The sequence below is a fragment of the Rhinolophus sinicus genome, chromosome 15 (genome assembly GCF_057876585.1).
Source record: "Rhinolophus sinicus isolate RSI-liver-muscle chromosome 15, RSI-T2T, whole genome shotgun sequence".
NCBI lineage: Eukaryota > Metazoa > Chordata > Mammalia > Chiroptera > Rhinolophidae > Rhinolophus > Rhinolophus sinicus.
The window spans coordinates 84,369,751-84,395,900 of record NC_142515.1 but is presented as its reverse complement, the minus strand read 5'-3'; the positions used below and the strand labels follow the sequence as shown (position 1 = coordinate 84,395,900).

The 26,150-nt window shown below is 57.4% G+C and overlaps 3 protein-coding genes across 8 annotated transcripts in view; 2 read left to right on the top strand and 1 right to left on the bottom strand.

Moving 5' to 3' along the window:
* SIN3B (SIN3 transcription regulator family member B) overlaps positions 1 to 9,391 on the top strand; it is a 38,254-nt gene extending 28,863 nt beyond the window's left edge. Inside the window, exons 13-19 of the mRNA XM_088792397.1 lie at positions 220 to 838; positions 1,340 to 1,509; positions 4,165 to 4,338; positions 4,699 to 4,791; positions 6,333 to 6,427; positions 7,176 to 7,380; positions 7,481 to 9,391. Of these exons, the coding sequence (XP_088648523.1) occupies positions 220 to 838; positions 1,340 to 1,509; positions 4,165 to 4,338; positions 4,699 to 4,791; positions 6,333 to 6,427; positions 7,176 to 7,380; positions 7,481 to 7,711 (1,587 nt within the window). The 3' untranslated portion in view covers positions 7,712 to 9,391. The remainder of the gene's footprint in view (positions 1 to 219; positions 839 to 1,339; positions 1,510 to 4,164; positions 4,339 to 4,698; positions 4,792 to 6,332; positions 6,428 to 7,175; positions 7,381 to 7,480) is intronic.
* Positions 9,392 to 15,377: 5,986 nt separating this feature from the next.
* On the top strand, positions 15,378 to 17,582 carry F2RL3 (F2R like thrombin or trypsin receptor 3). Its single transcript, XM_019736835.3, has 2 exons — positions 15,378 to 15,849; positions 16,126 to 17,582. Exons 1-2 carry the CDS (start codon positions 15,741 to 15,743, stop codon positions 17,238 to 17,240), a joined length of 1,224 nt encoding a protein of 407 aa, XP_019592394.1. The 5' UTR covers positions 15,378 to 15,740; the 3' UTR covers positions 17,241 to 17,582.
* Positions 17,583 to 18,708: 1,126 nt separating this feature from the next.
* Positions 18,709 to 26,150, bottom strand: part of CPAMD8 (C3 and PZP like alpha-2-macroglobulin domain containing 8) — a 65,116-nt gene continuing 57,674 nt past the window's right edge. For 4 of the 6 annotated variants that reach the window (XM_074337963.2, XM_074337964.2, XM_074337965.2 and 1 more), the window contains exons 37-42: positions 25,398 to 25,472; positions 24,559 to 24,664; positions 24,361 to 24,471; positions 23,511 to 23,720; positions 22,664 to 22,781; positions 18,709 to 19,840 (exon numbers count right to left, since the gene is read on the bottom strand). In XM_074337963.2, the coding sequence (XP_074194064.2) occupies positions 19,819 to 19,840; positions 22,664 to 22,781; positions 23,511 to 23,720; positions 24,361 to 24,471; positions 24,559 to 24,664; positions 25,398 to 25,472 (642 nt within the window). In that variant the 3' untranslated portion in view covers positions 18,709 to 19,818. The other 2 variants (XR_012498065.2, XM_074337967.2) reach the window with 2 other exon arrangements.

The window sequence follows — 26,150 nt, the reverse complement described above, 5'->3', positions numbered from 1 at the left end:
CTTCCTCGCCCCCATGGGAAGCTTGGACTGGGCAGCCCAGGTCAGCTAGACTTGGGGGACTCCAGGCGTCGTTGCAGGTGTAGTTGGTGATAGAGAGTGTGGTCCCCTTCTGGTCCTGCTGCTGGGCAGTGTGACCCCATCAGAGCCCTGCAGCCCCGGGTCCCTGTCTCGGGTTCTCCCTGTGGGTGAATGCTCACCTGATGGCCACCCTGTCCCCAGCACCAGGAGCAGCACTCAGAGGGCCGCAGCGCCCCCTCCAGCGAGCCACACCTCATCTTCGTGTACGAGGACAGGCAGATCCTGGAGGACGCAGCTGCGCTCATCAGCTACTACGTGAAGCGGCAGCCCGCCATCCAGAAGGAGGACCAGGCCACCATCCACCAGTTGCTGCACCAGTTCGTGCCCAGCCTCTTCTCTCAGCAGCTGGACCTGGCGGCCTCTGAGGACTCCGCCGACGAGGGCCGGGGGAGCCCCCAGGGGCAGAGCGTGGATCCCGGGGACCGGAAGAAGCCGGCTCCTGGGCCACAGAGTAGCCCTCCAGAGGAGAAGGGGGCTGCAGGCGAGGGTCCCCCGGCCGAGCAGCAGCTTCCACCGCCGCCGCCACCAGCAGCGCACAAGGCCCTGGACGATGTCTACAGCCTCTTCTTCGCCAACAACAACTGGTACTTCTTCCTGCGCCTCCACCAGACCCTGTGCTCCCGGCTCCTGAAGATTTACCGCCAGGCACAGAAGCAGCTCCTGGAGTATCGGACCGAGAAGGAGAGGGAGAAGCTGCTGTGCGAGGGCCGCCGGGAGAAGGGCAATGACCCCGCCATGGAGCTGCGGCTGAAGCAGCCCAGTGAGTCCCCCAGACCCTGCCAGAGCCCTGGGGTGACACATGGGTGCTGAGGGCCCCTGTGGGCCCCGAGGGTTCCGGTTCATAGCTTATATAGGCAGAAATGTCCCCTCGCAGTTTTTCTGACTTGGCATTGTGAAATGATGACATTATCTCGGATGAGAAATGTCAAATGAGAAGTCACAAAAATAGAGTCCTGAGCACCCTTCCCCAGCCTCCCCGAGCGGTAGCACCCCTTTGGCTGTAGTGCCCTGGTAGGACCAGGAAAATGGCATTGCCAGACCACAGCCATCACCGCTTCTCACCCACCCTCCCCGAGCACGAAGCTCTGGGTGCTTTCCCCTAAGCCTGGATGCGTGGAACCACCGCCCACCCGAGCTTCTGTCCTGGAGCCCTGGGCCCACATTAGAAAACCTGTAGCGGGAGGTGGGGAACGAGCGTTGCTCGGTTCTGGTGGGGGCTCGTGGCTGTGGCCCTGGGTGACCTGGTCGCGCCTGCCCTCAGGTGAGGTGGAGCTGGAAGAATACTACCCAGCCTTCCTGGACATGGTGCGGAGCCTGCTGGATGGCACCATTGACCCCACGCAGTACGAGGACACCCTGCGCGAGATGTTCACCATCCACGCCTACGTGGGCTTCACCATGGACAAGCTGGTACAGAGCATCGCGCGCCAGGTGAGCAAGCGAGGGCCGGGCGCCGGCAGGCTGGCAGGAGGTGTGACACCCAGGGCAGCAGCAGCTCCCCTTGACTCCCTGCCTGTCCCCAACTTTGAAAACCAGCCCTCCCAGACTCCCATGATCTGCAGTTCGCCCCGTGTCAGCAGCTTCCTTTTTTCTTTCTTAATTAATCAAGGTAGAAGTCAAGTAACATAATAGCAACCATTCTAAAGTGAGCAACTCAGTGGCATTTAGTACATTCACAATGTTATACAACCACTATATCTAGTTCCAAAACATTGCCGTCACCCCAAAAGGACACCCCGTCCCCATTAGCACTCACTCTCCATCCCCTCCCCCAGCCTCTGACAACCACCAGTCTGCCTTCTGTACTTGGATTTGCCTGTTCTGCACACGTCTCTTCCTCACGGAATCATACGCTGTGTGGTCTTTTGTGTCTGGCTTCTCAGCGTGATTTTTCAGGATCATCCGTGTTGCATGTAGTGCGGTCAGTGTGTCCTCCCTGTAACTGAGTCATGTTCCATTGTGTGGCTGGGCCCCAGTGTGTGCTTCCAGTCATCCCTGGATGGACATCTGGGCGGTTGCCCCCTTTTGGCTGCTGTGGGGAACGCTGCTGTGAGCATGTGCAAGGATTTGAGTCCCTGCTGACAAGCCTTTTGAGGTGGTAATGTGGCCACTGGAAAGGATCTTAGCTCACTGGGGGGCAGGGGGGGACGTGTCGCATATCAGTGCCAGGCATCAGCATCACTTACAGGCGTGAAACATTGCTCACAGGCAAATGTCAATGAGAGGAAACTGGTCGCATAAGTGTAAACAGCAAAGTCCCAGATGGGTTGGGTGTGGTCCCGACGTGGGTCCTGCTCCTGCTCAGTTACCGTTGCAGTTGTTCTTCAACTTGACTTTTGTTTCCTGATTATCAAGTAAGGCTGTTCACTGTAAAGCGGAAGAGAAGCCAGGAAAAGAATGTCCTTACTCTCCCACCCAGAAACGGTCACTGGGAACATTCTAGAAAAGGCATTTCCTTCCAGGTTTGAGAAACTTCTTATTGAGGTAGAACACAGACAAGTGCCCAGATCTTAAGTGCGCGGCTCAGTGGGTCTTCACATACGGATATTCCCATCCACCCTCCTCCCAGTCACTCTGCACTGGGCACCTACTACCCTGATTTCTGATCTTGAGCTGGGTGTAAATGGAAGTACACCGCCCATCTGGCTTGTGTTGTGCAGCTTGATTATGCGACATTCCTGGTTGTTGGGATGTCAGTGGCTCCTTCGTCCTAGCCTTGGAAGGGTTCCAGGGAATAAGCTCCTATTTGGGCCCTTGGAGCAGCACTGCATATCTCCTAGTGCCCATCTGGGCATTTCCTGCATTCCCCTGATGGTGTGGAGGCAGGCCCGCCAGCCTCGGTTTCCCAGAAGCTTCTGGTTTCCCAGTGGGCGCTCCGCATCCTGCCTGGGGCCGGGGATTGGCGATCTCTCCTGGCTCCTGGGCTGAGGGGGCAGTGTGCTCTCACTGTGCTTTACATGACATTTCCCCAGTAGCTTACGGAGTCGGCACCGTTTCATCCCTCTGTGGCTGTGTGAATGTCCTGGCTTGTGAAGAACGCATCTACGCCATGTGCCAGTTTTCCTCATTGATGAGTGAGAAGCTTCTGGCTACAAGGACACACACAGAAAGCTCTGTTGTGACACCTCACCCGTCTTCCGCAGCCTTCCCATTTCCCTCTGCGTGCTGGGCTGGGTCTGTGTCCCCGCTGTCAGCATCCAGTCATGGCCAAGCGGCCTGGTGATGGGGAAGCGGGCATGGGGCCCTGCAGACACCATGGGGCTGAGCGCTTCACCTCCGGGCTAGGGCCAAGGCAGTCCCCAACGGGCACAGCTCTAGGGACAGCTGTGACTCCACCAAAGCCAGTTGGCAATGCCCTGGGCTGGCTGCTCACAGGGCCCTTCCATGCCGACATCTATAACCTGCCTTGGAGGGGCCGTGGCCTCACTCTTTGCCTCTTTTTGTCTGTTTGTTTTTTAACATTTCTTGTTTTCAGTAACAAGCCAGTGTTTATTGGGAACCTCCCACATGCCAGGCACTGTATGAGGCCCGCGTGTATCTACATGTCACTATATTCATTCAACAGAGCAACACGGGGGTAGAACCCAAGGCCCTGAGTCCAGCCTGTCTGGCTGCAGCTAGTGCCCCGTGGGGCCGAGTCACATGGTTTTAAATGTGTCTGTAGGAATTAAAGGAATTCATTGTGTTTATAGTTTAACATTTAGGGACGATAACCACGCTTCCTCCCAACGCTTTGAGATAGTTAAACATCCCCATTTTAGAACATTTTCTTCTGCATTTATTCTGTGTGCTTCTCACACCCAGGCAGTGTTTGCTGCTCTGGTCTAGGTTGGTCTGCTCTGCTCTGGACTGGTTTGCTGTGGTTTGCTGGTGTCTTTTTCTGGTCTGGTCTGTTTTAGTCTGGTCTGATCTGGTCTGTTCTGCACCCTGTACTGAAGTCACCCTCCATGCCCATCAGGTCCTGGCCTTCATCATGGGCTCCGCCACATGGAGGGGGGGTCCCCAGCAGGAGGTGTGAGCCGCGGCTGTGCTCGCTCTTCCTGAGGGTCACACACCTGGCACCCCCTGGCTCTCCCTCCCCACCAGCTGCACCACCTCGTGAGTGATGACGTCTGTCTGAAGGTGGTGGAGCTCTACCTGAACGAGAAGAAGCGGGGCGCTGCTGGCGGGAACCTGTCCTCCCGCTGTGTCCGCGCTGCCAGGGAGACGAGCTACCAGTGGAAGGCTGAGCGGTGCATGGCTGACGAGAACTGCTTCAAGGTGAGAGGCCAGCCACACTCAGCCCCATGTGAGGCTGGGGTGCTGGGTGGTGGTGGGGCGCCCCCAACAGGAGGCCCAGCCATTGTTGTAGGGCCCGGTGGGGGGCAGGGGGTGTGCGTGGGCCACATCATAATTCTGCTGCAGCTGGTCCCGTGTGCACTGCCTTAACTGGGCCTCCGGATACTGGCGCAGCCTCGAGGGCACCACAGAGCCTGTGAGGTGGGCACCCAGCACGTGGTCCCTGGAGGAAGGTCTAGGCCTGGTGGCTGGTGAAGTCAGGTCACTGATGACCTTTCCACTTCGTCCTGTGTTGGCCCTGCTGTTCCCCTGACTTGCGGCTTTGTCCCTCACCTTCCCCAGGTGATGTTCCTTCAACGCAAAGGGCAGGTGATCATGACCATTGAGCTCCTGGACACGGAGGAGGCGCAGACAGAGGACCCCGTGGAGGTGCAGGTGAGGCCACAGCGCCACGCTCTGTGCCTGTGCACGCGGCGGGGCCAGAAGTGGCCGTGGGCAGCGAGCGTCCGGGGCTCCCGCCCCAAGAGCCCCGTGCGCCAGCACAGGCCACAGGTTCTCCGTGGAAGCCCAGGGTGGGATGGGGGTTTCCGATGACCCTTCGGGAGACAAGGGTGTGCCCCAGGGCAGGAGGGTCGTGAGAGCCAGGCCACTCTCCCCCAAACGCTAGCTCCCGGCTCCTCCCATAGACACCGTGGCATCCCCATTAAGCCCGTGACCCCGAGCTGTGTGACCTCTGCACCCCCTGTGCTAACGCTCAGCACTCCGGCTCCCTAGCTGCAATTACCAGGAGGTCATCCTCCTGGCCTACGCTCCGAGTCACACATTCCACAGGCGTTTTCCCCTGTGTTTCTCACAGGGAACCAGGCAGCGGACTTAGGGCCCACCCTAATTCAGAGCGACCTCACCTTAACTTGATTATATCCTCAAAGACCCTATTTCCAAAAGAGGTCATATATTAGTGCCAGGGGTTAGGACTTAGACATGTCTTTTCTGAGGACACAGTTCAACCCACAATAGTGAACAGCTCTTCCCAGTTTACCTGGGACATTCCCGGTTTTCTTCCCAAAAGCCCCCCATCCTAGGAACTGCTCCCAGACAAACCACAACAGTTGGTCCCAACACTGCTGCACTGGATCCTTTTGTGGAGTCGAGCAGCAGTAAAGAAAGACATCAGAAATACGATTTCTGTTGCTGCCTTTTGACCTCGAGTCAAGCAGCTCAGATCTGTGGACCAGGAGCTGGAGCAGCAAGTCTGCTCAGGAGCTTTGTGTCTGGAGAAACGGGAAGGTGCCGTGACCCTGGTGCCCTCACTGTGACAGCTGGCAGCAGGGCCCGTAACCCCACCACCCTCCACAGCCACGGGGCTCCCCTCCCAGTGGCCCTCCTTACCTGCTTCAGGACTCCCCACACAGGAAACGCTTTCCAAGACAAGTGAGGGTGGAGACCTGCATACCCTGCCCCTTCTGGAAGTTTCCAGAATGAGGTTTTGTTAAACTCCTGTCTGGAGGAGCCTCTGGCTTTAACAGGGTGGACACTACCAGCCATGCCCACCTTTGACCTGGGTGGCCCCTGCAAGCCCTGCCGTTTGCTCACCCCCACCTCCAAGTTGGTCTTTCCTTTTTCCTACTTCTGTTCATGTCCTGCTGTCCTTCTGGACCCCATTGTCCTCCTCCATATGGGTGCCTCCGTCCCCTGTGTGAACTTACCACATGACAATTACAGAAAGATCATTACACAGAAGGGATTTCTCCATTTAAGCACAAAATACCATAAGTTGCCTAATCGTGGCTGGGTGTGCACATCCCGCCCTAGCTGCAGACGGGAGGTTTCCTTCAAGCGTCAGGGTCCTCAAGAGCTATTATCCCCCTAAAGCTTTGAGATGGGTGGGGACACATCCCTGGGAGCCCTGGGCTCCGGTGCTGGCAGAGAGGCCCCGTGCACGGGAAGTCATAGCTGTGTCTCACTTTGTCCCCCAGCACCTGGCTCGGTACGTGGAACAATACGTGGGGACTGAGGGTGCCGCCAGCTCACCCACTGAGGGCTTCCTGCTGAAGCCTGTGTTCCTGCAGAGGTGAGAGGACCCGCAGGGAGGCTCCCTGTCGTTAATTGATACTGAGCAACAGTGTCCTCCATCTGGGGGCGCTTCTTGGGCACCTGATGTGTGTGAGGTGTGGCCCTGCCCTTGTGAGGTCGGGGGTGAGCAGAGCAGTAATCCTAGGACCATGAGGGTACAAGGGAACTGCCTTGCCTGAGAGAGGAGAGGGGTTGGGGGGGTGGTGAGGACCCTGAAGGAGAAGCTACTGGAAATGGCAGCCATTCCAGAGGCAGGAGTGATGGCCTCTGGGACCCGGTCTCGTCTCAGGCCAGGTTGAGACAGTAGATTGTAAGATCAGTGCGGGCCATTGGTGGGTGTTTAGATTCAAGTGGGGACCACTTGCCAGGTGGGGACCTGCCTGAGAGGAGGGGTCCCCAGGGTCGCATACCCACTGATAAGAAGAGAGAGTCTCAGATGAGACTGTCCCAGTGAGGAGGGAGGGAAATGGGTGGGAGAGGGACTGAGGAGAAAGGGGTGCCAGATTTGGGGAGGGGGGACCCTGGGCAAGGGCCATCCCTTTTGGAGGGACCAAGGAAGCAAATGGGAGGAGCCAGCAGGGCAGGCAGCCCCTCCCAGCGTTGCCAGCACAAGTGTGTGACTGGGTTTGCTTTTCCCTGGATTGAAGGGTTTGGGTGGTGGTGTTTAGCTTTGATTTGCATCTCCCTGACCCCTGGGAAGTCCGGCTGAGGATTTCCTCGTCCGCAAATCCTCCTCTGGCCCCCAGGAACCTCAAGAAGTTCCGCAGGTGGCAGTGCGAGCAGGTGCGGGCCCTGCGTGGCGAGGCCAAGAGCTCCTGGAAGCGGCTGGTGGGGGTGGAGAGCGCCTGCAACGTGGACTGCCGCTTCAAGCTCAGCTCCCACAAGATGATGTTCATCGTCAACTCCGAGGACTACATGTACCGCCGGGGGACCCTCTGCCGGGCCAAGCAGGTGCCCCTCCCGTCGCCCTGCTGGGGACTTGGGTCCAGCCCACAGCCGGCTGGGGGTACCCAGGGCCCTGACTGTCTGCCCCCCCCCCCGCCCCCTGCAGGTGCAGCCCTTGGTCCTGCTGCGGCACCACCAGCACTTTGAGGAGTGGCACGGCCGCTGGCTGGAGGACAACGTGACCGTGGAGGCCGCCGGCCTGGTGCAGGACTGGCTGATGGGCGAGGAGGATGAGGACATGGTGCCCTGCAAAACGCTCTGCGAGACAGCCCACGTGCACGGCCTGCCCGTGACCCGCTACCGTGTGCAGTACAGCCGCCGCCCGGCCTCTCCCTGATGGACCCTCATGGCCACCACGACACGCCGCTTGCTGCGGTCGCGTCCTCAGCTACGTGTCCATCGGGGCATTTTCATGAACCACCTAAGGGAAGCAGAGCCTCCCCCAGCCTTGCTGCTACAGGCTGCCAGCTCCAGAGAAGGGGGTTGTGCCGGCTTGCAGCCCCACACCGCCACCCCTCTCAGCTCCTCAGCTTCCTTTGGGCCTGTCCTGTGCTGAACCTGAACCCCCTGCACTTGAACTCTGGGGACTCAGCCCCCACCAGAAATAGGAGGATCCACACACTGGCTGAGGAACAAGCAATTGCATTCACACACCTACCAGGCGCTTACCTCACAAGTGCCAAATCCCTGGGCAGGGCCGCACTGGTCCTTTTGTGCACAGGTCACGTGGAAAAGTCAGTGACAGACCACGCAAGGGTACACATTTGGGAGAGGTCAGCGTTCCAGAGCCCCCAGCACCCAAGGAGTCGGGCCAGTGGACCTGCTTTAAAAGCATGATGTCCTTCCTGAGTGGTTCTGAGAACTTGCAGAAACTTTGGGCAGGCTAGGTGACGCCCACATCTGGCAGAGTGGACGCTGGCCTGGCCCCGCCGGCACGTGGGTCTTCATCACTTTGAAAGTGGGAAGAGCCCTTTCAGCCGAACGGTTAGGATTCTGTGTTTACGTCAAGACGGGGTGGACAGGCAGCACCAAAATGGCCCGGACGACCCCACGCTAGAAAACAGAGACGCCAAACCCCGTGCTGATCTGGCAGCCGGACTCGGGGTCTGTGAGAGGGCAGGGCTCGGCCCAATGCAACTGCCCAGCTTGAGTGGCCCACACGGGGAGGCCGTGGGCGGGGTCATGTACCGAAGATGGACATGCTAGAAATACATATATGCACACATATTTATTCCTCGACGCGCTCTCAGTGGTTGTAACTTCTGCAACAGCGAAGACCCTCGGCTTCTTGGGGGGTAAGAGCCCTCCTCATACCCGCCATGACACTGCTGATCCCGCAGTCGCCCCCTGGGGAGGGCATGGGCATCGGGGCTGAGGCAACCGTCCCCAGAGGCATCCAAGGCTTTCTGTGCCAAGAACACAAGCAGTTCAAGCTGGGGACCAGCTCTTTACATTTGCGGCACCGCTGAAAGCCCCGGCCAGGCCTCTGGCACCGGCAGACAGGGATCCACAGACAGATGGGCCCGGAATGAGCTTGTGCAGCCTCCTCTCTGCTGGCGCAGCCCTCGCCCTCCTGCCGCTGAGCTGTGCCATACCCATGCTTCCCAGAAGTGGAGACGTGTTTCTAGAAGTCACCTGTGGAACTTGAGGTTCGTGAAGGCTTTCTAGGCCTGGGCCCATACGGAGGCATCCCTGCCGGGGTCTCGCTGCCTGTGTTTTCTTGAGTGTAATCCAGGCACTTTGTCCTCATCCTTATTTTTAAGAAGGGAACTTAGCCTCGGAATTCCTGAACCAGCCCCACCTGGCAGCCCCTTGGGGAGCCCACAGTCCCCCTGTGCCTCCACAGGGGCCTGGGGTGCGGGCCAGACCTCCAAGCCCCGACCCTGCATGCTTCTAGGGAGCTCTTGCGTTTTTGAAGAATTTCTGTTCTGGGGCTTGGACTTCCTTTGCAGCTATTTTGAATGTAGTTTCCTTTTCTATTTATTTGCACATTAAAGTTAAAAAGTACTGACGTAAAGCTGTGAGGTTCTGTCTGTCATTTCCTGCTGGTGAATCACAGGGCGGCTTTGCCTGCCAGGTGAGTCAGTGGGAGCCACCGGGCGTGTGCGCGCCTGCGCACCCGGAGGTTCCCGGAACCGGTGTGAGGAACCCGCACTGCCCCCGCGCAATGCGAGTCACATTTCCTATGGGCCGGTGCCCCAGCCGCATATGGGAGCGTTTTCTAGACTATTTATTCCCCATTCGGTTTTTATATTCAATAGAAATGTGAGATGTTTCCTTCTAGTGTTGTGCGTGCAAAACCCAATTTCAGGACATGGTGTTTGCTCTGAGCTTTCTCTACCCTTCACATGTGATACCAGGTCCTGAGGCCTTTGCTCCCCCAAGGGCCTCCCCCTTCCTCCCACACTTCCTACATCTTTCCAATCACTGTGTCCCCCGAACATCTGCAGCACTCCCTCCCACCCGGCCTGCCTCCACTCCTCCAACCCCACCTCCAGATAGGGGGAGCCCCCAGCTGTGCTCAGGGGCCTCTTAGTTGGCACCCCTTGCGGCTTCCACAGCAGAACTGGCCAGCCCCTCCAGCCGCACCCTGTATCTTCCCCTCGTCTCAGCCCACCAAGTGCCCACAGCCAGGCCTCACCTGTCAGGTCCCTGAGCTGTTGGCACCACCCTGCCCACCTGGCCAGTCCTCTCCCAGGACTTGTCCTGACCTCCGTGGGGGGCCATTGCTGCCTCCCAGGGACCCCCTCTGCCCATGTCCGACCCACCAGCACGTGCACTGCCCCTGGTGGTGTCCACCTACCCTTCCAGAGGGTAAAGAGTAGCAGGGAGCTTGACGAACAAGGCTCCGGCCCAGAGCCTATGTTGGGGGTGTTCAGGGGCCCCCAGCAGCCTCCCTCAGTCAGAAGCACTGGGAAGACAGGCCCTGAGGTACAAATGGTGGCTTCTGTAGCTCCCACGAAGGGCGCCTGGTCCCAAGAGAGCAGACGGGAGCCAGTCCCATTGTGGTGGGCAGAACTGAGATGGCCCCAGGATTCCCGCCCTGGTGGACACCCCTGCTAGTCCCTGCCCTCCAGTGGCCTGTGAGCATGATGACGTTCCTGGACAGTGACTGAAGGAAAGGTCTCCCACTGGCCTGGGAAGTGGCAGCTCCATGTTGGGAAGGGGCACAACAGCCACAGATGAGAACTAGGTGCGGGGACACCTAGGCTGCAGGCTGGTGAGGCCCTGGGTGGAGGCGCCGCCCACTGACCAGACTCCTCACCCAGGAAAGTGCCAGATCTTAAGGGCCTATTGTTTGAAGCCACTGCTTCCCCAGCAATGGATTAGGTCATGGTGAAAGGACAGCCCTCCCTCCTCACTGCTCTGTGCATCCCCTCTCCTCCTTCAGGCGGCTGCCCTGCCCTTCCGTCCAGCATGGTGGAGGGGGTGGTGTGTGCTGCTTGCGAGTCAGTGGGGGAACAGTTCAGGTGGGACCTGATGAACATTTACTCTGTTACTAGAGGGGTGTTTGCCTTGCTGACTATTTGCGAGGTACAGCTAGCACTTTTTACACCCAATGTCCTGGCTGACAATGAGGCTGATGGTTCTAAAAAGCAACCTGACCTAGAGGCAGTCTTAGGGGTCTGTGGTGGGGGTAAGACATGCCTCATAGGAGCCTGTAGGGATTGGGGTATGGGGTGAAGCCTCCATAAGCTGGGGCCTTAGGAATTCCGACTCTGCCCTCCCCGTCGTTCTCCAGTACCTTCTCCCTACTGCCCTGAGTGTGGAAACTCCAGACCATGGCACGGTCAAGCAGACTCAGATTTGGGGTCCCAGGGAGGAAACTAATGCAGGGACTCAGCTCCCGCTTCCCACACAAGAACGCAGGATATGTTGAGGCCAAAAAGGAACACCCACAGAGCCATGGATGGGGGAGTCATACCACTATATTCTCGATGGCAGCTGATCGAGACACAAAAGCAAACATCTGCCAGTACCCCAGCAAGGGGTCTTCCTGTACCCCAGTCTTGCTGACAGCCGGGGAAGACACAGGAAGTAGGATCCACACGATCCGCAATCCGCTGTCCACTTCTCTGCCAACCAACCAACCCCCTAGCCTAGCAACGGCAGTTATATTAGTGGCTAATGGCTAACCAGTCCCAGCTGACGGCCATCTACTACCCGAGCCAGCACCTTTCCACATGAAGCTGAGAGCCTGGAAGCTGCTCTCCTGTCTCTGTCCCCACACTCCACCCCTATAGGGTCTCGCCTCACAATCTACGGGACAAGTGTCTTCCGTGAGGGGCCCTGTGTCAGGAACCCAACTCATGAGAAAGTTTCAGTCTGGTTCAATAATGTCCCAGGGGGTGGCCCTCGATGTCCACCTACTTTCTGGGCACAGCCAGGGTTTCTTAGGGCACCGCCAGTCTTTCTGGGCACAGCCAGGGTTCTCAAGGTCCTGTGCTGGAACAATAGTGGCTCACAGCCGAGGTACTTACATATTCTCGATGTCAGCTGGTAGAGACACAGGAAGTAAACATCCGCCTGCACCCCAACAAGGGGTCCTCCTGCACTACAGTCTCGCTGGTGGCTGGGAGAGACACAGGATGTAGGAGCCACACGATCCACAGTCCTCCATCCGCAATAAACTGTCCGCTTCTCTGCCAACCAACCAACAAACCCCCTTGCGTAGCCACGGCAGTTATATTAGTGGCTAATGGCTAACTGGTAACAGCTGATGGCCACCCAGCCACAGCTGATGGCCATCTAATAACCGAGCCAGCACCTTCCCATGTGAGGCCGAGAACCTGGAAACTGCTCTCTGGGACTCTGTCCCCACAGAAGCTCAGGGCATCTGGGGTTTGGAGGGCCGGACTTGGCACCAGCAAGATGGGATCACAGCCCCTCCTTCTGGGTCAGTCCGGTGGGTTAACGTCCTGCTCACAGAGGCCTAGCCTGGGCACGAAGGGAATTGGAGGCACATGTGGGTGCTCATCTGGCTTCAAAATACAACATAATGACAACACAGTTCCCACAAAGATGGCTACCTGGGAAGAGTTGCTTTGGAGGGACTTGAGGGGTTTGTCCACTCCGAGACCCCCATCTTCCACTGAGGACAGTGAGGTGTGGGAGAGGCGGTAAGGGAGGAAAGGCCTCCGGGGTTCCTGCCGGGGCTGGAGCGTGAGGAAACCCAGGACTACCTCGCTGCTGAGTCGGGCCTGTTTGCCTTTTTTTATCACCATTTAAGAAGCTTTAAATTATGGTAAAATACACACAAAATTTACCATGTTAACCATTTCTAAGTGCACAGCTCTGTGGCATGAAGTACATTCACATCGTTAGGCAACCATCACACCATCATCTCCAGAACCTGTTCATCTTCCCAAACTGACACTGTCCCCAGGAAACACTAACTCCCCTTCCGCCTCCCCCAGCCCCTGGCACCACCGTCTACTTTCTGTCTATGAATCTGACTCCGCTAGGGACCTCATATAAGTGGGATCACACAGTATTTGTCCTTTTGTGTCTGGCTTATTTCACTCAGCATAACGTCCTTGAGGTTCATCCATGTAGCATGTATCAGAATTACCTTTTTTTTTTTTTTAAATAAGCACTTCTTTTTTTTTTTAAGGGGAACAGGACTTTATTAGGGAACAGTGTGTACCTCCAGGACTTTTTCCAAGTCAAGTTGTTTTCCTTTCAATCTTAGTTGTGGAGGACACACCTCAGCTCCAGGTCCAGTTGCCGTTTTTCTAGTTGCAGGGGGCGCAGCCCACCATCACTTGCGGGAGTCGAACCGGCAACCTTGTGGTTGAGAGGATGCGCTCCAACCAACTGAGCCATCCGGGAGCTCAGCAACCCCTCAGCTCAAGGTGCCGTGTTCAATCTTAGTTGCAGGGGGCACAGCCTGCCATCCTTTGCGGGAGTCGAGGAGTCGAACCGGCAACCTTGTGGTTGAGAGCCCACTGGCCCATGTGGGAATCGAACTGGCAGCCTTCGGCTTTAGGAGCATGGAGCTCCAACCGCTTGAGCCACCGGGCTGGTCCTCCCTTTCTTTTTTTCTTTTTTTCTTTGTTTATTCTTAATAGCTATTTATTTCATTACAGACTACTCAGCAGCTCATAATCCTATTGTCTGAATTTTTTGTTTTGATAAAAACAATTTAAATATAGTTTATTGAAGTGTAATTTATATACAATGAAATGTATTTGTTACAAATGTGCAGGTCAATGAGTTCTGATAAATGTGTACACCTGTGTAACTGTCGCCACAATCAAGATATAGAACATTTCTACCACCTCTAAAGATTCCCTTGTGTCCCTTCACAATCAAGTTCCCTCATCCACATATACTTTCAGAAAGGAAATCAGTGTTTGCCTGGCCTCCGTTTCTTTTTAAAGCTACCTTTCTGCCTTTTTTAAACATAAGGTTTCATGGAAAGGGACACACATACAGAAAATTTCAATTGTACAAAGAAGCACACGGAGAAAAGTAAGGGACCAAGTCCCTCTCCCCAAAGGCAGCTGCCCCAGGGTCCCCCAGGAGGTGCCTCTACATGGCTTGTCTTCCAGTTGGGACAGGACAGAGGCCTGCACCTCCATCTGCCTTGTCTGGGATCCCTCCCTCCTGTTCGCACTGGATTGTCTTCGCGAAGGGGGCAGCCCCTGCCCTGTGCTGCCGGGAATATCCCTGTACAGATGCCATCCTGCAAGGTGTGTGTCTGTCATAAATTCCTGGACTCAGAACTCCTGAGTTAAACTGTCCTCCTTGGGGGACCCCAGTCTGCCCTGGCCCAGTGTCTCCAGCCCCCCCCGTTCCCCTGCACAGGTTTCCCTGGAGGGTGGCAGAGGGTCCCCATCCCAGTTTTCCTGCACTGAGGGCATCACCAGTCATGTAGTGCCCAGAGACATAGGCATGGGACTGAATTTGTCACTGGTACCAGTGGAAACTGCTCAGAAATGGGGGACAGCCTGCTGGCTGAGACAGGACAGCCTCCTGCCTCAGCAGCAGTGCTCTAGGCCTTGGTCCCCGCCCCCCACCTTGGGGCTGAGGGCAGGGACCTCAGCATCTCAGCCTCCAGCCCCACTGTCTAGGCTGCTCAGTCACTTCCTGCGGGCCCAGAGTGTGTGACTAGATTAGGGCTTGTTGCTCCAAGACACACCATATCTGATCCCTTTTCCCACCACTGTGCTTTTTTTCTTCCTTGACCCCCACCGCCCCTGGGGGCCCTCCTGTTCCCAGACATGCCCCCTGCCACCATGGCCCACGGATGACTGCACAGGGTCGAGAACCTCCAGTGCAGGGGCTCCCCCAGGGCAGTGAGAGTGGAGGCCTCTCTGGAGCCTGCAGGGGCATGAATGACGGGGAGACGGAGTGCAGGAGAGAGGTGTACCCTCCCCTCTGAGACTCAGTTCTTCATCTGCACAGTGGACCCCCATCTGAGGACAGAAATGTGGAGGGGCCAGAGAAAGGAGGGCTCCCGGGAGGGTGGGCAGAGGATCCTCCGTGCTGGCTGCCTCCCTTGGGCTCAGATATGGTCGTGACCACCCTCCCCGTCATACCTGGGACCCCAAGCTGAGGTGGGGCCAGGAGAGGAACAGAAGGAACTTCCAGAACCAGCCAGATGGACACCTCCCAGAGGAGACTGCAGCCAGGATCCCTTCAGACCCCCAGGGCAGCACATGGTCAGCGTCAGAGGCTCCAGCCAACGAGTGACAGACACCTCCTTGGCCATTCTGAGCAGACCCCAGACTCACAACGTGACTTCCCCTCTCCACACTTCACTTTGCACCTGCCCAGGGGAGCCATGCTGCGGCATGGCTGAGGCAGCAAGAAGGTGGGGCAGCCCCCACAGAAAACCCGGGATACTTGAGTGTATGTGTAGGAGTGTGGGGCTGGTTCACCTGCCCTGACCTCTGACCTGGAAGGCAGGGCTCTCCTCTTGCCTGCCAGAGGCAGGAGGTGGAGGAGGCTTCAGGAAATGCCGAGCTCCTGGTAGGGAATGTGACCTGGAAGTCATGGGAACTGTGACTGGCCAGCAGGAAGTAACCACTTGGACCACAGAGGTTTCCTGAGCTGGACAGGGGCTGGTGGAGGCGCTGCAGCCTAGGACGTCCTTCCCCATTTTACTGACCCAACACTTGGACACCGTGAAGCACCTCTGCCAAAGTGGTGCCAGCCACCAGGCCACCTTAGGTCATCCGTGGGCCGCCCACAGGCTGGCTGGAGGCAGGGGCTGGTTTATCTCACCAGGCCCTGTCTGCTAGCCCTCTCTGCCCTCTGCCTGTGCTCAGGAAGCTGGGGGCAGGGGGTCTAGCAGACGGGAAGCTGGAGGTCAGTCGGCCGCGGCCTAGAGCAGCCGACACCGAGCTCCATCCAACAGCATGTGGATACTCCTGCTGTTGTGTCCTCTGGCCCTGGGGTTCAGCCTGGAGGGTGACGCTCAGACCCCCAGCGACTACGACGAGGGCGGGAGCACAGAAGGTGGAGATGGTGAGTGACTCCAGGTGCTGCCTGGGGCTGTGGGGGCGGGTATCAGAGATGGGCAGGATGCAGGACTGGGGTCCCACCAGCCCAGTCCTGAAGCCAAGGGACTGTGTCAAGCTCTGTCCCAACAGCCTGGAGGTTCCTGATCTGGGACCTGGACTGCAGCCCCTGGGGGCGTCAGTGGGGAGGGCAGCACCATCTCGCTGGAGGTACTGGCTGAAAGGCAGGAAGGGGGGGTGATGCCTGGGTTCTCAGTGCCTCCATCCTCCTTCCCTCCCCCAGATGGCACGCTGGGACCTTGGACCAGGCCCCAGGAAGCGACCCCTTGCCCACCCCTCCCACGCAGCTTCCCTGGCTGGCTCTGCACCAACAACAGCGACACTCTGGAGCTCTGGGACAACTCTCGGGCACTGCTGCTGGGCTGGGTGCCCACAAGGCTGGTGCCCGCACTCTATGGGTTGGTCCTGGTCGTGGGGCTGCCCGCCAACAGCCTAGCACTGTGGATCCTGGCCACGCGGGTGCCTCGGCTGCCTTCTACAGTGCTGCTCATGAACCTGGCAGCTGCCGACCTGCTACTAGCCCTGGCTCTGCCACCCCGCATTGCCTACCACCTGCGGGGCCAGCGCTGGCCCTTCGGCGAGGCCGCCTGCCGCCTGGACATGGCCGCGCTCTATGGCCACATGTACTGCTCTGTGCTGCTCCTGACGGCCATCAGCCTGGACCGCTACCTGGCTCTGGTGCACCCACTGCGGGCCCGCGCCCTGCGAGGCCAGAGCCTGGCCACTGGGCTCTGCGCTGCAGCCTGGCTGGTGGCAATCACCCTCGTGCTGCCCCTGGGGCTGCAGCAGCAAACCTTCCGGCTGTCGCACTCGGACCACGTGGTCTGCCATGACGTGCTGCCCGTGGGCACCCAGGCCTCCCACTGGCGCCCCGCCTTCATCTGCCTGGCTGTGTTCGGCTGCCTCCTGCCTCTGCTGGCCATGCTGTTCTGCTACGGGGCCATTCTGCATGCGCTGGCGGCTAGTGGCCGGCGCTACAGCCACGCGCTAAGGCTGACCTCACTGGTACTCGCCTCGGCCGTGGCTTTCTTCATGCCCAGCAACGTGCTGCTTCTGCTGCACTACTCAGACCCAGACCTGGACACCTGGGGGCACCTGTACGCCGCCTACGTGCCCAGCCTGGCACTCAGCACCCTCAACAGCTGCGTGGACCCCTTCGTCTACTACTACGTATCAGCCGAGTTCAGGGACAAAGTGCGGGAAGAGGTGCTGCGCCGGGTACAGGGAGCCGCCACGACCTCCAGAGAGAGGGGCAGCCCGGGCACAGGCACCCGGTCCTCGTCGCTTGTGACCGCCCCTCAGGAGGCAGGGCACCAGAGAGGGGTGGTACTGGGTTAACTAGGGTGCCCCCCAAGTTCATGTCCACCAGGAACCTCTAATGAGCTTGAATATAGGGTCTTTGCAGGTGTAATGAGGATGAGGTCATATTGGGCTATGAACCCCTCATGATTGATGCCCTTATAAGAAGACACCGAGATACACAGAGAAGGACACGACTACGGAGGCAGCGAGCAGGGTGATTGGGCCACAGGCCAAGAACACAGAGGGCTGCCGGGAGCCACCGGAAACCAGAGAACATCCTCCGAGGGACTCTCCCGCAGGCTCTGCAGGAGCCAGCCCTGCCCACAGCCTCTCAGCCCAGCCTCCAGAAGTGAGACAATAAATTTCTGTTTTAAGTCACCTGGCTTGTGGTACTTGGTGACAGAAACCCAGGAAACCATGACAGGGATAAATGCAGATTCTCGGGCCCAGCCGCTGTCTCGTGTCCAAGGTGGGGATGAGAGGAGGCTGAAGCCACCCTAGACCAGCTGGAGGTCCCTACCGAGGAAGCTTAGGCCCCCCCACCCCCCCACCCCCGGTGGCTCAAGAGTCTGGGAGCCTCACTGGTGGTCCTTGTTCTCAGAAGCCCAGCTTCTGGCTCCAGGACAGGCTTCAGGGTACAGGGCGTCTCCTGAGCAAGCACTGCGGAGACCCCCACTCTGTTCCCCAAAGCCTTGTGCAACTCATCATTGGGAGCAACAGGGCTTAGTCTCCTGCTATCCCTTGGCTGCAAGATGTCACTTCTTCCCCTTAACCTGACATCTGATTATTCTCATTTGATGTTAACTCCCTTCCCCCAGGACCTGGTAGGAGGGGAACTGGAGAAGGAACAATATGGGCCGGGGGCAGGGGGCAGCTTCGGCCCTGTGACCCCCACCCCTAGCCGTTTACAGCCTCTTCTGCACTGAGTGGGAAGGGCTAACGGCACCATGTGGGTAAAGGCACTCGCCACTCTCCCCCTCCACTCCAGAGAGCGGCACAGTATGTCAGGAACCACTGATTCATCAACTATGGGGGTCAGCAAGCCCCCCAAGGCAGAGGGGAGTAGGGGCCATTCCTGGACTCCCCGTTGGGGCTATGTCTCTGGTCTGGGAAAGAATGAGCTAGCGAGCAGGCAGCTCCAGGACACACACACACACACACACACACACACACACACACACACACACGCAGAAGAGTAAGATCAGCAGTGTATCGACATCGATAGCCTGGTGTGATGATATACCAGAGTTTTCCAAGATGTTACCACTGGGGGAGTCTGGGTAGGGATGCTGGGACCTCTTCTTATTGGTGTAATTTCTTACAAATGTATGGGAATCTGATCATTTTGAGGTGCAGGTGGGCGACATCCGCCTCCCCACCCTACTTTGGAAGACTAGGCTAGGCTATAGCTGGAGGAGCAGAGACCCGGGAGCCAGATGGGAGCTGGGGCTTCAGCTTTTGGGGCCGTCACGCCACCTCCCACCCCCAGGCCAAAGCCCATCACTGACTGTGGAAATGAGCTTTTATTACACCAGCGGCCTTTAGTGATTGAGGAATGGGGCCTCAGCCAGTGAACTTCTCTCGTAGACTGGCGAGGAGCAGGAGCACAGGAAATGGCCCATGTTCCCAACAGGGACCCCACGGATTGGGGCAGCCACCTCAGGCATGGACAGGTAGGTCTCTATGCTGCCCCCAGTGGAGGTCTGAAATAAATACCACGAGTGGGTGGGGGTGAGGGAAAGATAGGCAGATGCCCAAAGGATACAAAAATGGAATCAGACCACAGCTGGAGAGGAGCCTGGCAGGGAGGCAGGTCTGAGTATGCAGCTTCAGTGGGTCATGGAGCTGGGGCAACCCACCCCACCCCAAGACTGTGGAGGGGATGGTTCTCCAGGTGGGGAGCCAGGCGACCAGGGGCTCATGGGCAGAGCCCAGACCATAGGAAGATCCAGGTTCATCTGCCCAAGACCTAACATTCAGGCACCTCTGGGACAAGACTGGGGTGGGGGTGGGGTGGGGGTTGAGGTGGGGGTGGGGGTGCAGGACTACAACAATTCAGGGTCAGCAGTCTGGGTGCCCCAAAGGGGAGGCTGGGGCTTTGCATTTTGGAGAGAAACAGCTTGTTTTGTTTCAAAGCTGCTGAAGAGGTGATGAACGCAATGTCCTTGATTTGGCCCGAGTCTTGTCCCGTCAGAAATAGCCCTTTGGCTATGAGTTCTTCCCAGAAACGTCCCTTCTCCAGGGAGCAGAAAGTCCGGCTGAGGGAGCTGCTCTGGCCTGCAATGGGGGGTACATCCAGTCCTAGAACGGAGGGTGGGGAGCCTGGAGCTCCAGCTGCAGCTGGGGAGTTTGGGGGGGTGCAAAGGGCCTCCAGCCACCCCCACAAAGGCCTTCCTCCTGTGGAGGTGGGGGCTGGGTCCCCAAGAGGCCCATCATCCATTGGGGAAGGTCAGGTCTCTGTGGTTCTATTTATAGGGCTCATTTGGAGGTGGGAGTTACTTGGGGCAGGGTCCACGAGCCCACCAGGCAGTCCAGGAAGTTCTCCCATCAGTGGCTCCCTCCCAGCAGAATGGTCAGGGACAGGACGCAGCCAAATCACGTCTTGCTCTGCGCGTTAGGAGGAGAAGCCGCTCTGACTGATGGGGAGAGAAGGAGAAAGATGCTGTGGGCTGCTGGGTCTTGGTGGGATGGGCTGAGTGCTCTTCCCTGATGCTGCCGCCACGGGGCTCAGCCCGGCTGCGTTGGCCCATCGAGACTCACGTAGGGAGCCTGGCTCCTCAGACCCCTGCCCACCCCCACTCGGCCACAGTGAGGGGACAGGGCATTTACTTCTGTGAAGAGCTGAGCGGCTAGTGTGGGACCGCGCCTCAAATTGAGAAACTATCTGGGGACCTCAACCCAACTGTAAAAAGGGAGGAACAATTGATACAGGAAACAACACTATGTATCGATCGAAGGGGACCTCAGCTTAGTAGGCCAATCTCAAAAAGTTACATACTCTACAGTTCCGTGTACATACCAGTATTCCTGAAATGACAAAATTACAAAGGGAGAACAAATGAGCAGTTGTGGAGGGGAAGTGGGGGGATCGAGGGAGTAGCTATACAGCGATCCTTGAAGTGACAGGCTGTTCTGTGTCCTGACTGGGGTGGTGATTACACATATCTACACGGGAGGAAAAATTGCAGACTCAGTTGGAAATAAGCGCACGTGAAAGGGGTAACATAAGCATAAGATGGGTGGATTGGTGTCACGTTGTACTCTAGTTCTGCAAGATGTTACCACTGGGGGCTGAGATCTCTGTTAAATTGCTTGTGAACCTATGATGAGCTCAAATTTAAAAGTTTAATACAAATCGCTCCTCCATAATGAAAACAAAAACAGACCCCTAGGAAGGCACTGGAGAGAGCTGGCAAATACTGGAGGGAGTGGCAACACTTGGGAGTTTAAAGCTGTACATATGACAGCTACAGCATGAGGGATGGGACAGAAAAATAGGGACATGTGGCTTCAAAGGTGAAACAGTTTGGGGCAGCCGGATGGCTCAGTTGGTTAGAGCGTGAGCTCTGAACAACAGGGTTGCAGGTTTGATTCCTACATGGGCCAGTGAGCTGTGCCCTCCACAACTAGATTGAAGATAACAAGCTGCCCCTCTGCCACTGAGCTTCCAGAGGGGTGGCCAGATGGCTCAGGTGGTTAGAGCAGGAACTCTCAACAACAAGGTGGCCAGTTCAATTCCCACACTCACGGGATGGTGGGCTGCGCCCCCTGCAACTAAAGATTGAAAAGGGCAACTGGAGTTGGAGCTGAGCTGTGCCCTCCACAACTAGACTGAAGGACAGCGACTTGACTTGGAGCTGATGGGCCCTGGAGAAACACACTGTTCCCCAATATTCCCCAATAAAAATTAAAAAAGAAGAGTGAAACAGTTTTGGCAAAGCAGTACAATATTCACACCAAGTAGACTGGAAAGTTTAAGGAGGTATATTGTGAACGCTAGAGCTCCACTAAAACAAAATAAGGCTAAAACAACACTAACTGAATTAAAATGGAATTCTAAAAAATTTCAATTAATTTAAAAGAGGATGGGAAGGGAAGAACAGGGGACAAAATAAAAATATTGCACCAGTAGCTCCAAACCCAGCCCTATCGATAATTGTATTAAATGCACATGAACTAAACCCAGTGCCTAGTGCAAGATGGCGCACCCCTGGGGCTCTGGGACTTTGGTGGGTGCTGATGGAAAAGCCTTCATACTGGGTTTGCTGAGTGGGGATGAGAACCAGCCTTCGCCACTGGGCTGGTAAGACCCTTGTAAAGGAAGTCAGGGCTTAGAGGACAGAGCCTGAGGCCTGACCGTGCAGCCAGCCCCAAGGACCTGACACATACCTGAGCTAATAAATCAACCAGCTGCTTAAACGTCTTGAGTGGAGTTTGCTGTAATGTACACCAAAGGATTGGCCTCCCCCAGAAACTCTGCCCAGAAGCCCCCTCCCAGCCTCCCCTCACAGGGCTCTCGGTCTGACCACTTCTCTTGGGATAACAAAGATTCTCTCCCTGACCAAACTCTATTCAGGTTCCTCTGGGCTTTTTCAACAAGGTCTCCAGTTTTGGACTTTTGTATTCATCTCAGCACCTGTCTAATTGTAGCAAGAATCCTGCTAAGTCAGTTTAGCCAGAATCCCCACCCTCCATATCTGATCCTTCTCATATCTAATGGGGTTCCTCTTCCCGTCTATTCCCCAGGGGATGATGTCTGATCAATTACCAGGCCTGCCTTCAGCAAGAATACTGTTAAGTCGGTTTAGCCAGAGATCCCCTTACCCCTGATATTTCCTCTTCGTAGTTTTTCACCCACTGACTCCCATCCTGCTCCTTGGCTACAAATCCCCACTTCTTGTATTAGGAGTTGGGTTCAATCTCTCTCTCCATCGCCAGACTCCCTCGACCTATCTTGATAGTTCCACGCCTCCCTTCCAATAAAGTCTTCCTTGCATCATGAATTTTTTCTTTAACAATGGTCCCATGCCAAGTAGGTCTCAGGGCGGGGTCTGTCTTGGGGTTGAGCCTCTGAAGGGGGTCAACCGAGAGCCCTGTGGAGTGAGGCTGGGAGAGGGCTTCTGGACAGACTTTCTGGGGGAGGCCCATCTTTTGGGTGTAAGTTACAGTAAATTCACCTCAGGAGGTTTAAGCAGCAGGTTGATTTATCAGCTCAGGTATGTGTCAGGTCCTTGGGGCTGGCTGCACGGTCAGGCCTCAGGCTGTCCTCTGAGGGCTCCCTCAGCCTCACCCTGCACATACGGGCTAGTCTCTGAGGTGTGTTGGGTGGATTTGAGCAGGGGAGACAGGATCCTCCACCTTGTCCTGGAAACCTGCAGGCTGACCCCTCCATTGTCACTTCAATTCCCTGCCCTGGTTCAGGGCAAGTGGGGGAGGTTGGGGATGGGCCCAGCTCTCACCTGTCTTCGGCCTCCCCCTCCAAGTCCATAGCCTCATGGCCGGCTGCCAGGTGCCCAGGGTCCAGGGGGGCTGGGTCATAGTTGTAGTTGTAAGCAGAGACTGGCGTAGGCGGCTGCTCTGAAAAGAAGGGGGAGTTAGTAGGTCAAGGGCGCTGGAGGGGAAGGCAGAGAGCCCAAAGGGACCAAGGGGAGGAGATGTATGGCCCAGAGCAACAGACAGGAGGCGAGAGGTCATGAGAGGGGGTGAAGGGACACAGAGATCAGAGATGGGGAGATGCAGAAGGGCACAAAATTGGGGTGGGGTGAGATTTAGCAAGACTGAGGAGATGCAGAGACCCAGACACCAAGAAACTGAAATGGGGAGTACAGGAAGCCAAAGGAACAGAGATGGAGACTGGGGGAGAGACACAGGGGCCACTAATAAGAGGGAAAGCTGACGGGAGGTGGAGAGATAGACGGAGCCCTGCCAAGCAGGGGGAGGAGAAACACAAACCCCTTTGTGGGGGAGGGGAGAGAATCCAGAAACTGAGATTCGGGAGGGGCGCTGTAGGGAGAAGAAAAAATAAGTGGGAGGAAAGTTGTAAGGGTGGGGGACACAGAGTGGGGGAAGAGCGGCCCTTGTCACCAGGAACGGAAGCAGGGGCTGCTCAGCCAGGCGGTGACCAGAAGGGAAAAGGGAAAGAAGGGGAAGGGAAGGGAGAGGAAGGGGTGGGGAGGGCAGAGAATAGGAGAGTGATGCCGGACAGTGTAGAGGAGGTGATGGAGGAGGATGTGTGATGGAGAAGATGGGGTAAGGCATTCCAGGGTGAGGTGGCATCTCCGAGGCCGGGCGCGGGTGGGTCCTCACCGAGGTCGCAGTGGCCAGGGGGCGCGGGCTCCAGCCTCTCGCGCCCGCGGCAGGAGGCCTCCTGCAGGCGGCAGGCGTTGGCGTAGACAACACCGTCAGAGCCACACACCGGGTCCTCGTGAGCGCCACAGTCACGTGAGCAGCCGCAGCGCGTGATTGTCGCCCCCTCCTCTGGGGCGGCCGCGGAGCCCCGCTCGCCAGGGGACCAGCCTAGGGGACCGACGAGGCGAAGTTGACAGGGCCCAGAGGATCCCATCCCCCATCAGGGCCTGCATCTCCCGCGGGCCTAGGCCTGAGTGGGGGACAGTCCCTGGGGGCCCGGGACCACCCCCCACCCAAGTGCAGCGATGGAGCGCCACCATTACTAGGAGGCCCTGAGCCTTGACCTAGTGTAACCTCTTTCAAATATTCATGTAGTACTTACTAAAGTAAAATTTTTAAATGTTTAAAGTTTAAATTTTAAAAGCAATCTAAGCTCATTTGAAGAAGTTTGGAAAATAAAGGGCCAGAGGGGCTACCTCCCGGCCCCACTCACTCAGCCCTTCACGTCGGCCACTCCCTGAGCTCAGTGGGAGTGCCCCGCTGTCCCCACACCCTCAGGATTGTGGGAGAGGGGCGGCAAGGGTCCTCTGAACCTCTCTTCTACCCTGCCCAGCTCCACCTGCTCGTTCTGACCACCCTGCGCAAAGAACTCGTGCCCCTGACCTGACCAGTGAGGCCACGTGCTCCTGCCTTACCACCCTGTCCCCTCCTCTGCCCCTTCCCCCGCTCAAATCTCAGCTTCAAGCGGATGGCCAACACCCCCACCCCCCACGCCCGCGGGTGGGGTTGGGTGGCCCCTTCCACTCACCGGGGCCCTGTGCGGCGGAGCGCTCCACCTCGTTGCACGCGGGGCCTGTGCACAGCTCCTGCGCGAGCGGGCTGCGCGCGCTGACGTTGTAAAAGCGCGTGGCCTCAAAGGCTGTGGGTGGAGGGGGCCTGGTGAGCATGTGATGGGGTGACAGGGTGAGGGGCCCAGCTGGGGTGCAGGAAGGTGGCGCGGGCCTACCAGGCTCGTAGTAGTCGTACACCGAGACTGGCAGCGCGGATGTCCTCCCGACCACATGCTCTCGGAGCGCCCGGAACCGCACGCATGTCAGGCACTGGCTGGGGATCTGCGGGGCAGCGGGCAGCTCGGGCTGGGCTGGGGCCTCGAAGCCCAGGGCCTGAGCTCCCGCCTCCATGCTCTGCGGCACCGCAAAGCGTCGGTCCAGAACTGGCTTATTTCAGCGTACTCAGGAGGTGTGAAACACAAACCTGGTCCCATTTTCAGTGCTGTGGGTCCTTCCTTCCTACCTGGGAAAAGGTCTCAGCTGGCTGTTCAACCCCCCCATGACTGCAGCAGGGGCCCTCCTTCACGGCGTTTGTGACACTTAGTACATTCACAATGTTGTACAACCATCACCTCTATCTAATTCCAGAACATTCCTATCACCCCAAAGGACACCCTTTCCCCATTAGCACTCACTGCCCACCACCAATCTGCTTTCTGTCCCAACGGATTTACCTGTTCTGGACATTTCATATCAATGAGATCACAGGCTATGTGGTTTTTTGTGTCTGGCCTCTTTCACTGGTCATGATGTTTTTGAGGTTCACCCCAGTTGTAGCGTGTCTCAGTGCTTCACTCCTTTTTGTGTCTGAATACCGTTCCACCCCACCCCCCAAACTTTTTCCACCCCAACCAACTGGCTGGGGCACACTGGGGATTTGCTCAGCCTGGATTTACCTCCCAGTTTCTTTTCATGATACGAGATAGTTGGAAGACCCACACGGGGCCATGACCGCTGGCCCTCACCAACATTGAGTGCCAAGGAGACCTCTGCCACTGCTCCCAGCAGCCAGTACCTCATCAAAGTAGAAGAGAACTCTGCGTCCAGCCACCTCGTACCTCTTCAGCGCCACTTGCTGGTCAAGGAGCAGCTGGCAAGGAAACCAGAGGTCAGGGATCTGCCCAACCCCTCTGCCCCCAATGCTTGCTTCCTCCCCAATCTCTGCGGGGCCCACCCTGGTCAGTGGGAGGTAGGCCTGAGGAAGCTGAGGTCCCAGAGGGTGGGGGGTTTGCCCACTGTCACCAACAAGACCCCATGGCTGAGTCCAGGGGACGGCAGTCAGTGCTCCCCAGGCCGTGCCAGACCCTAGCCCAGAAGAAGGCACCCAAGGCTGGTTACTCCTGTTCTAAGCACCTACCTCCCCTCTGCTCCCTGCAGCCTCCTCCCATCCAGCCCCAACCACAGGCCAGGCCTCCCTGTGGTCCTCCAGGGGCCCAGGTGAGCCCTGTCATGTTCCTGCCTCACCTGTACCACACAACCACCATCCCCTCAGCCTGCCTCCTGCCCCGGAGCCTCTCTGCTACTTTCCTCCTTCCCCTGATGCCCTATCCAGCACCCCAGCACCACCACCCCCAGGACAAATCCAACTTTCCTGCACCACCCTCCCCACACTGTAGATCTCCTCGGGCCCAGGCAAAGCAGCCCCCGCACTTTGTGCACCAGCCGGTCACAAAAGGGGCCATGAGATGAGTCTGACTTGAAGCAAGTCTGCTGAAGCCCTCTTCCACAGCATGGATATAGTCAAGGGGCCCCATGGGAGACTCACCCG

Coding starts and splice junctions, on each gene's coding strand:
- F2RL3 (XM_019736835.3), top strand. CDS start 15,741: ATGTGGATACTCCTGCTGTTGTGTCCTCTGGCCCTGGGGTTCAGCCTG. Junction 15,850..16,125: donor GAGCACAGAAGGTGGAGATG/GTGAGTGACTCC, acceptor TCCCTCCCCCAG/ATGGCACGCTGGGACCTTGG.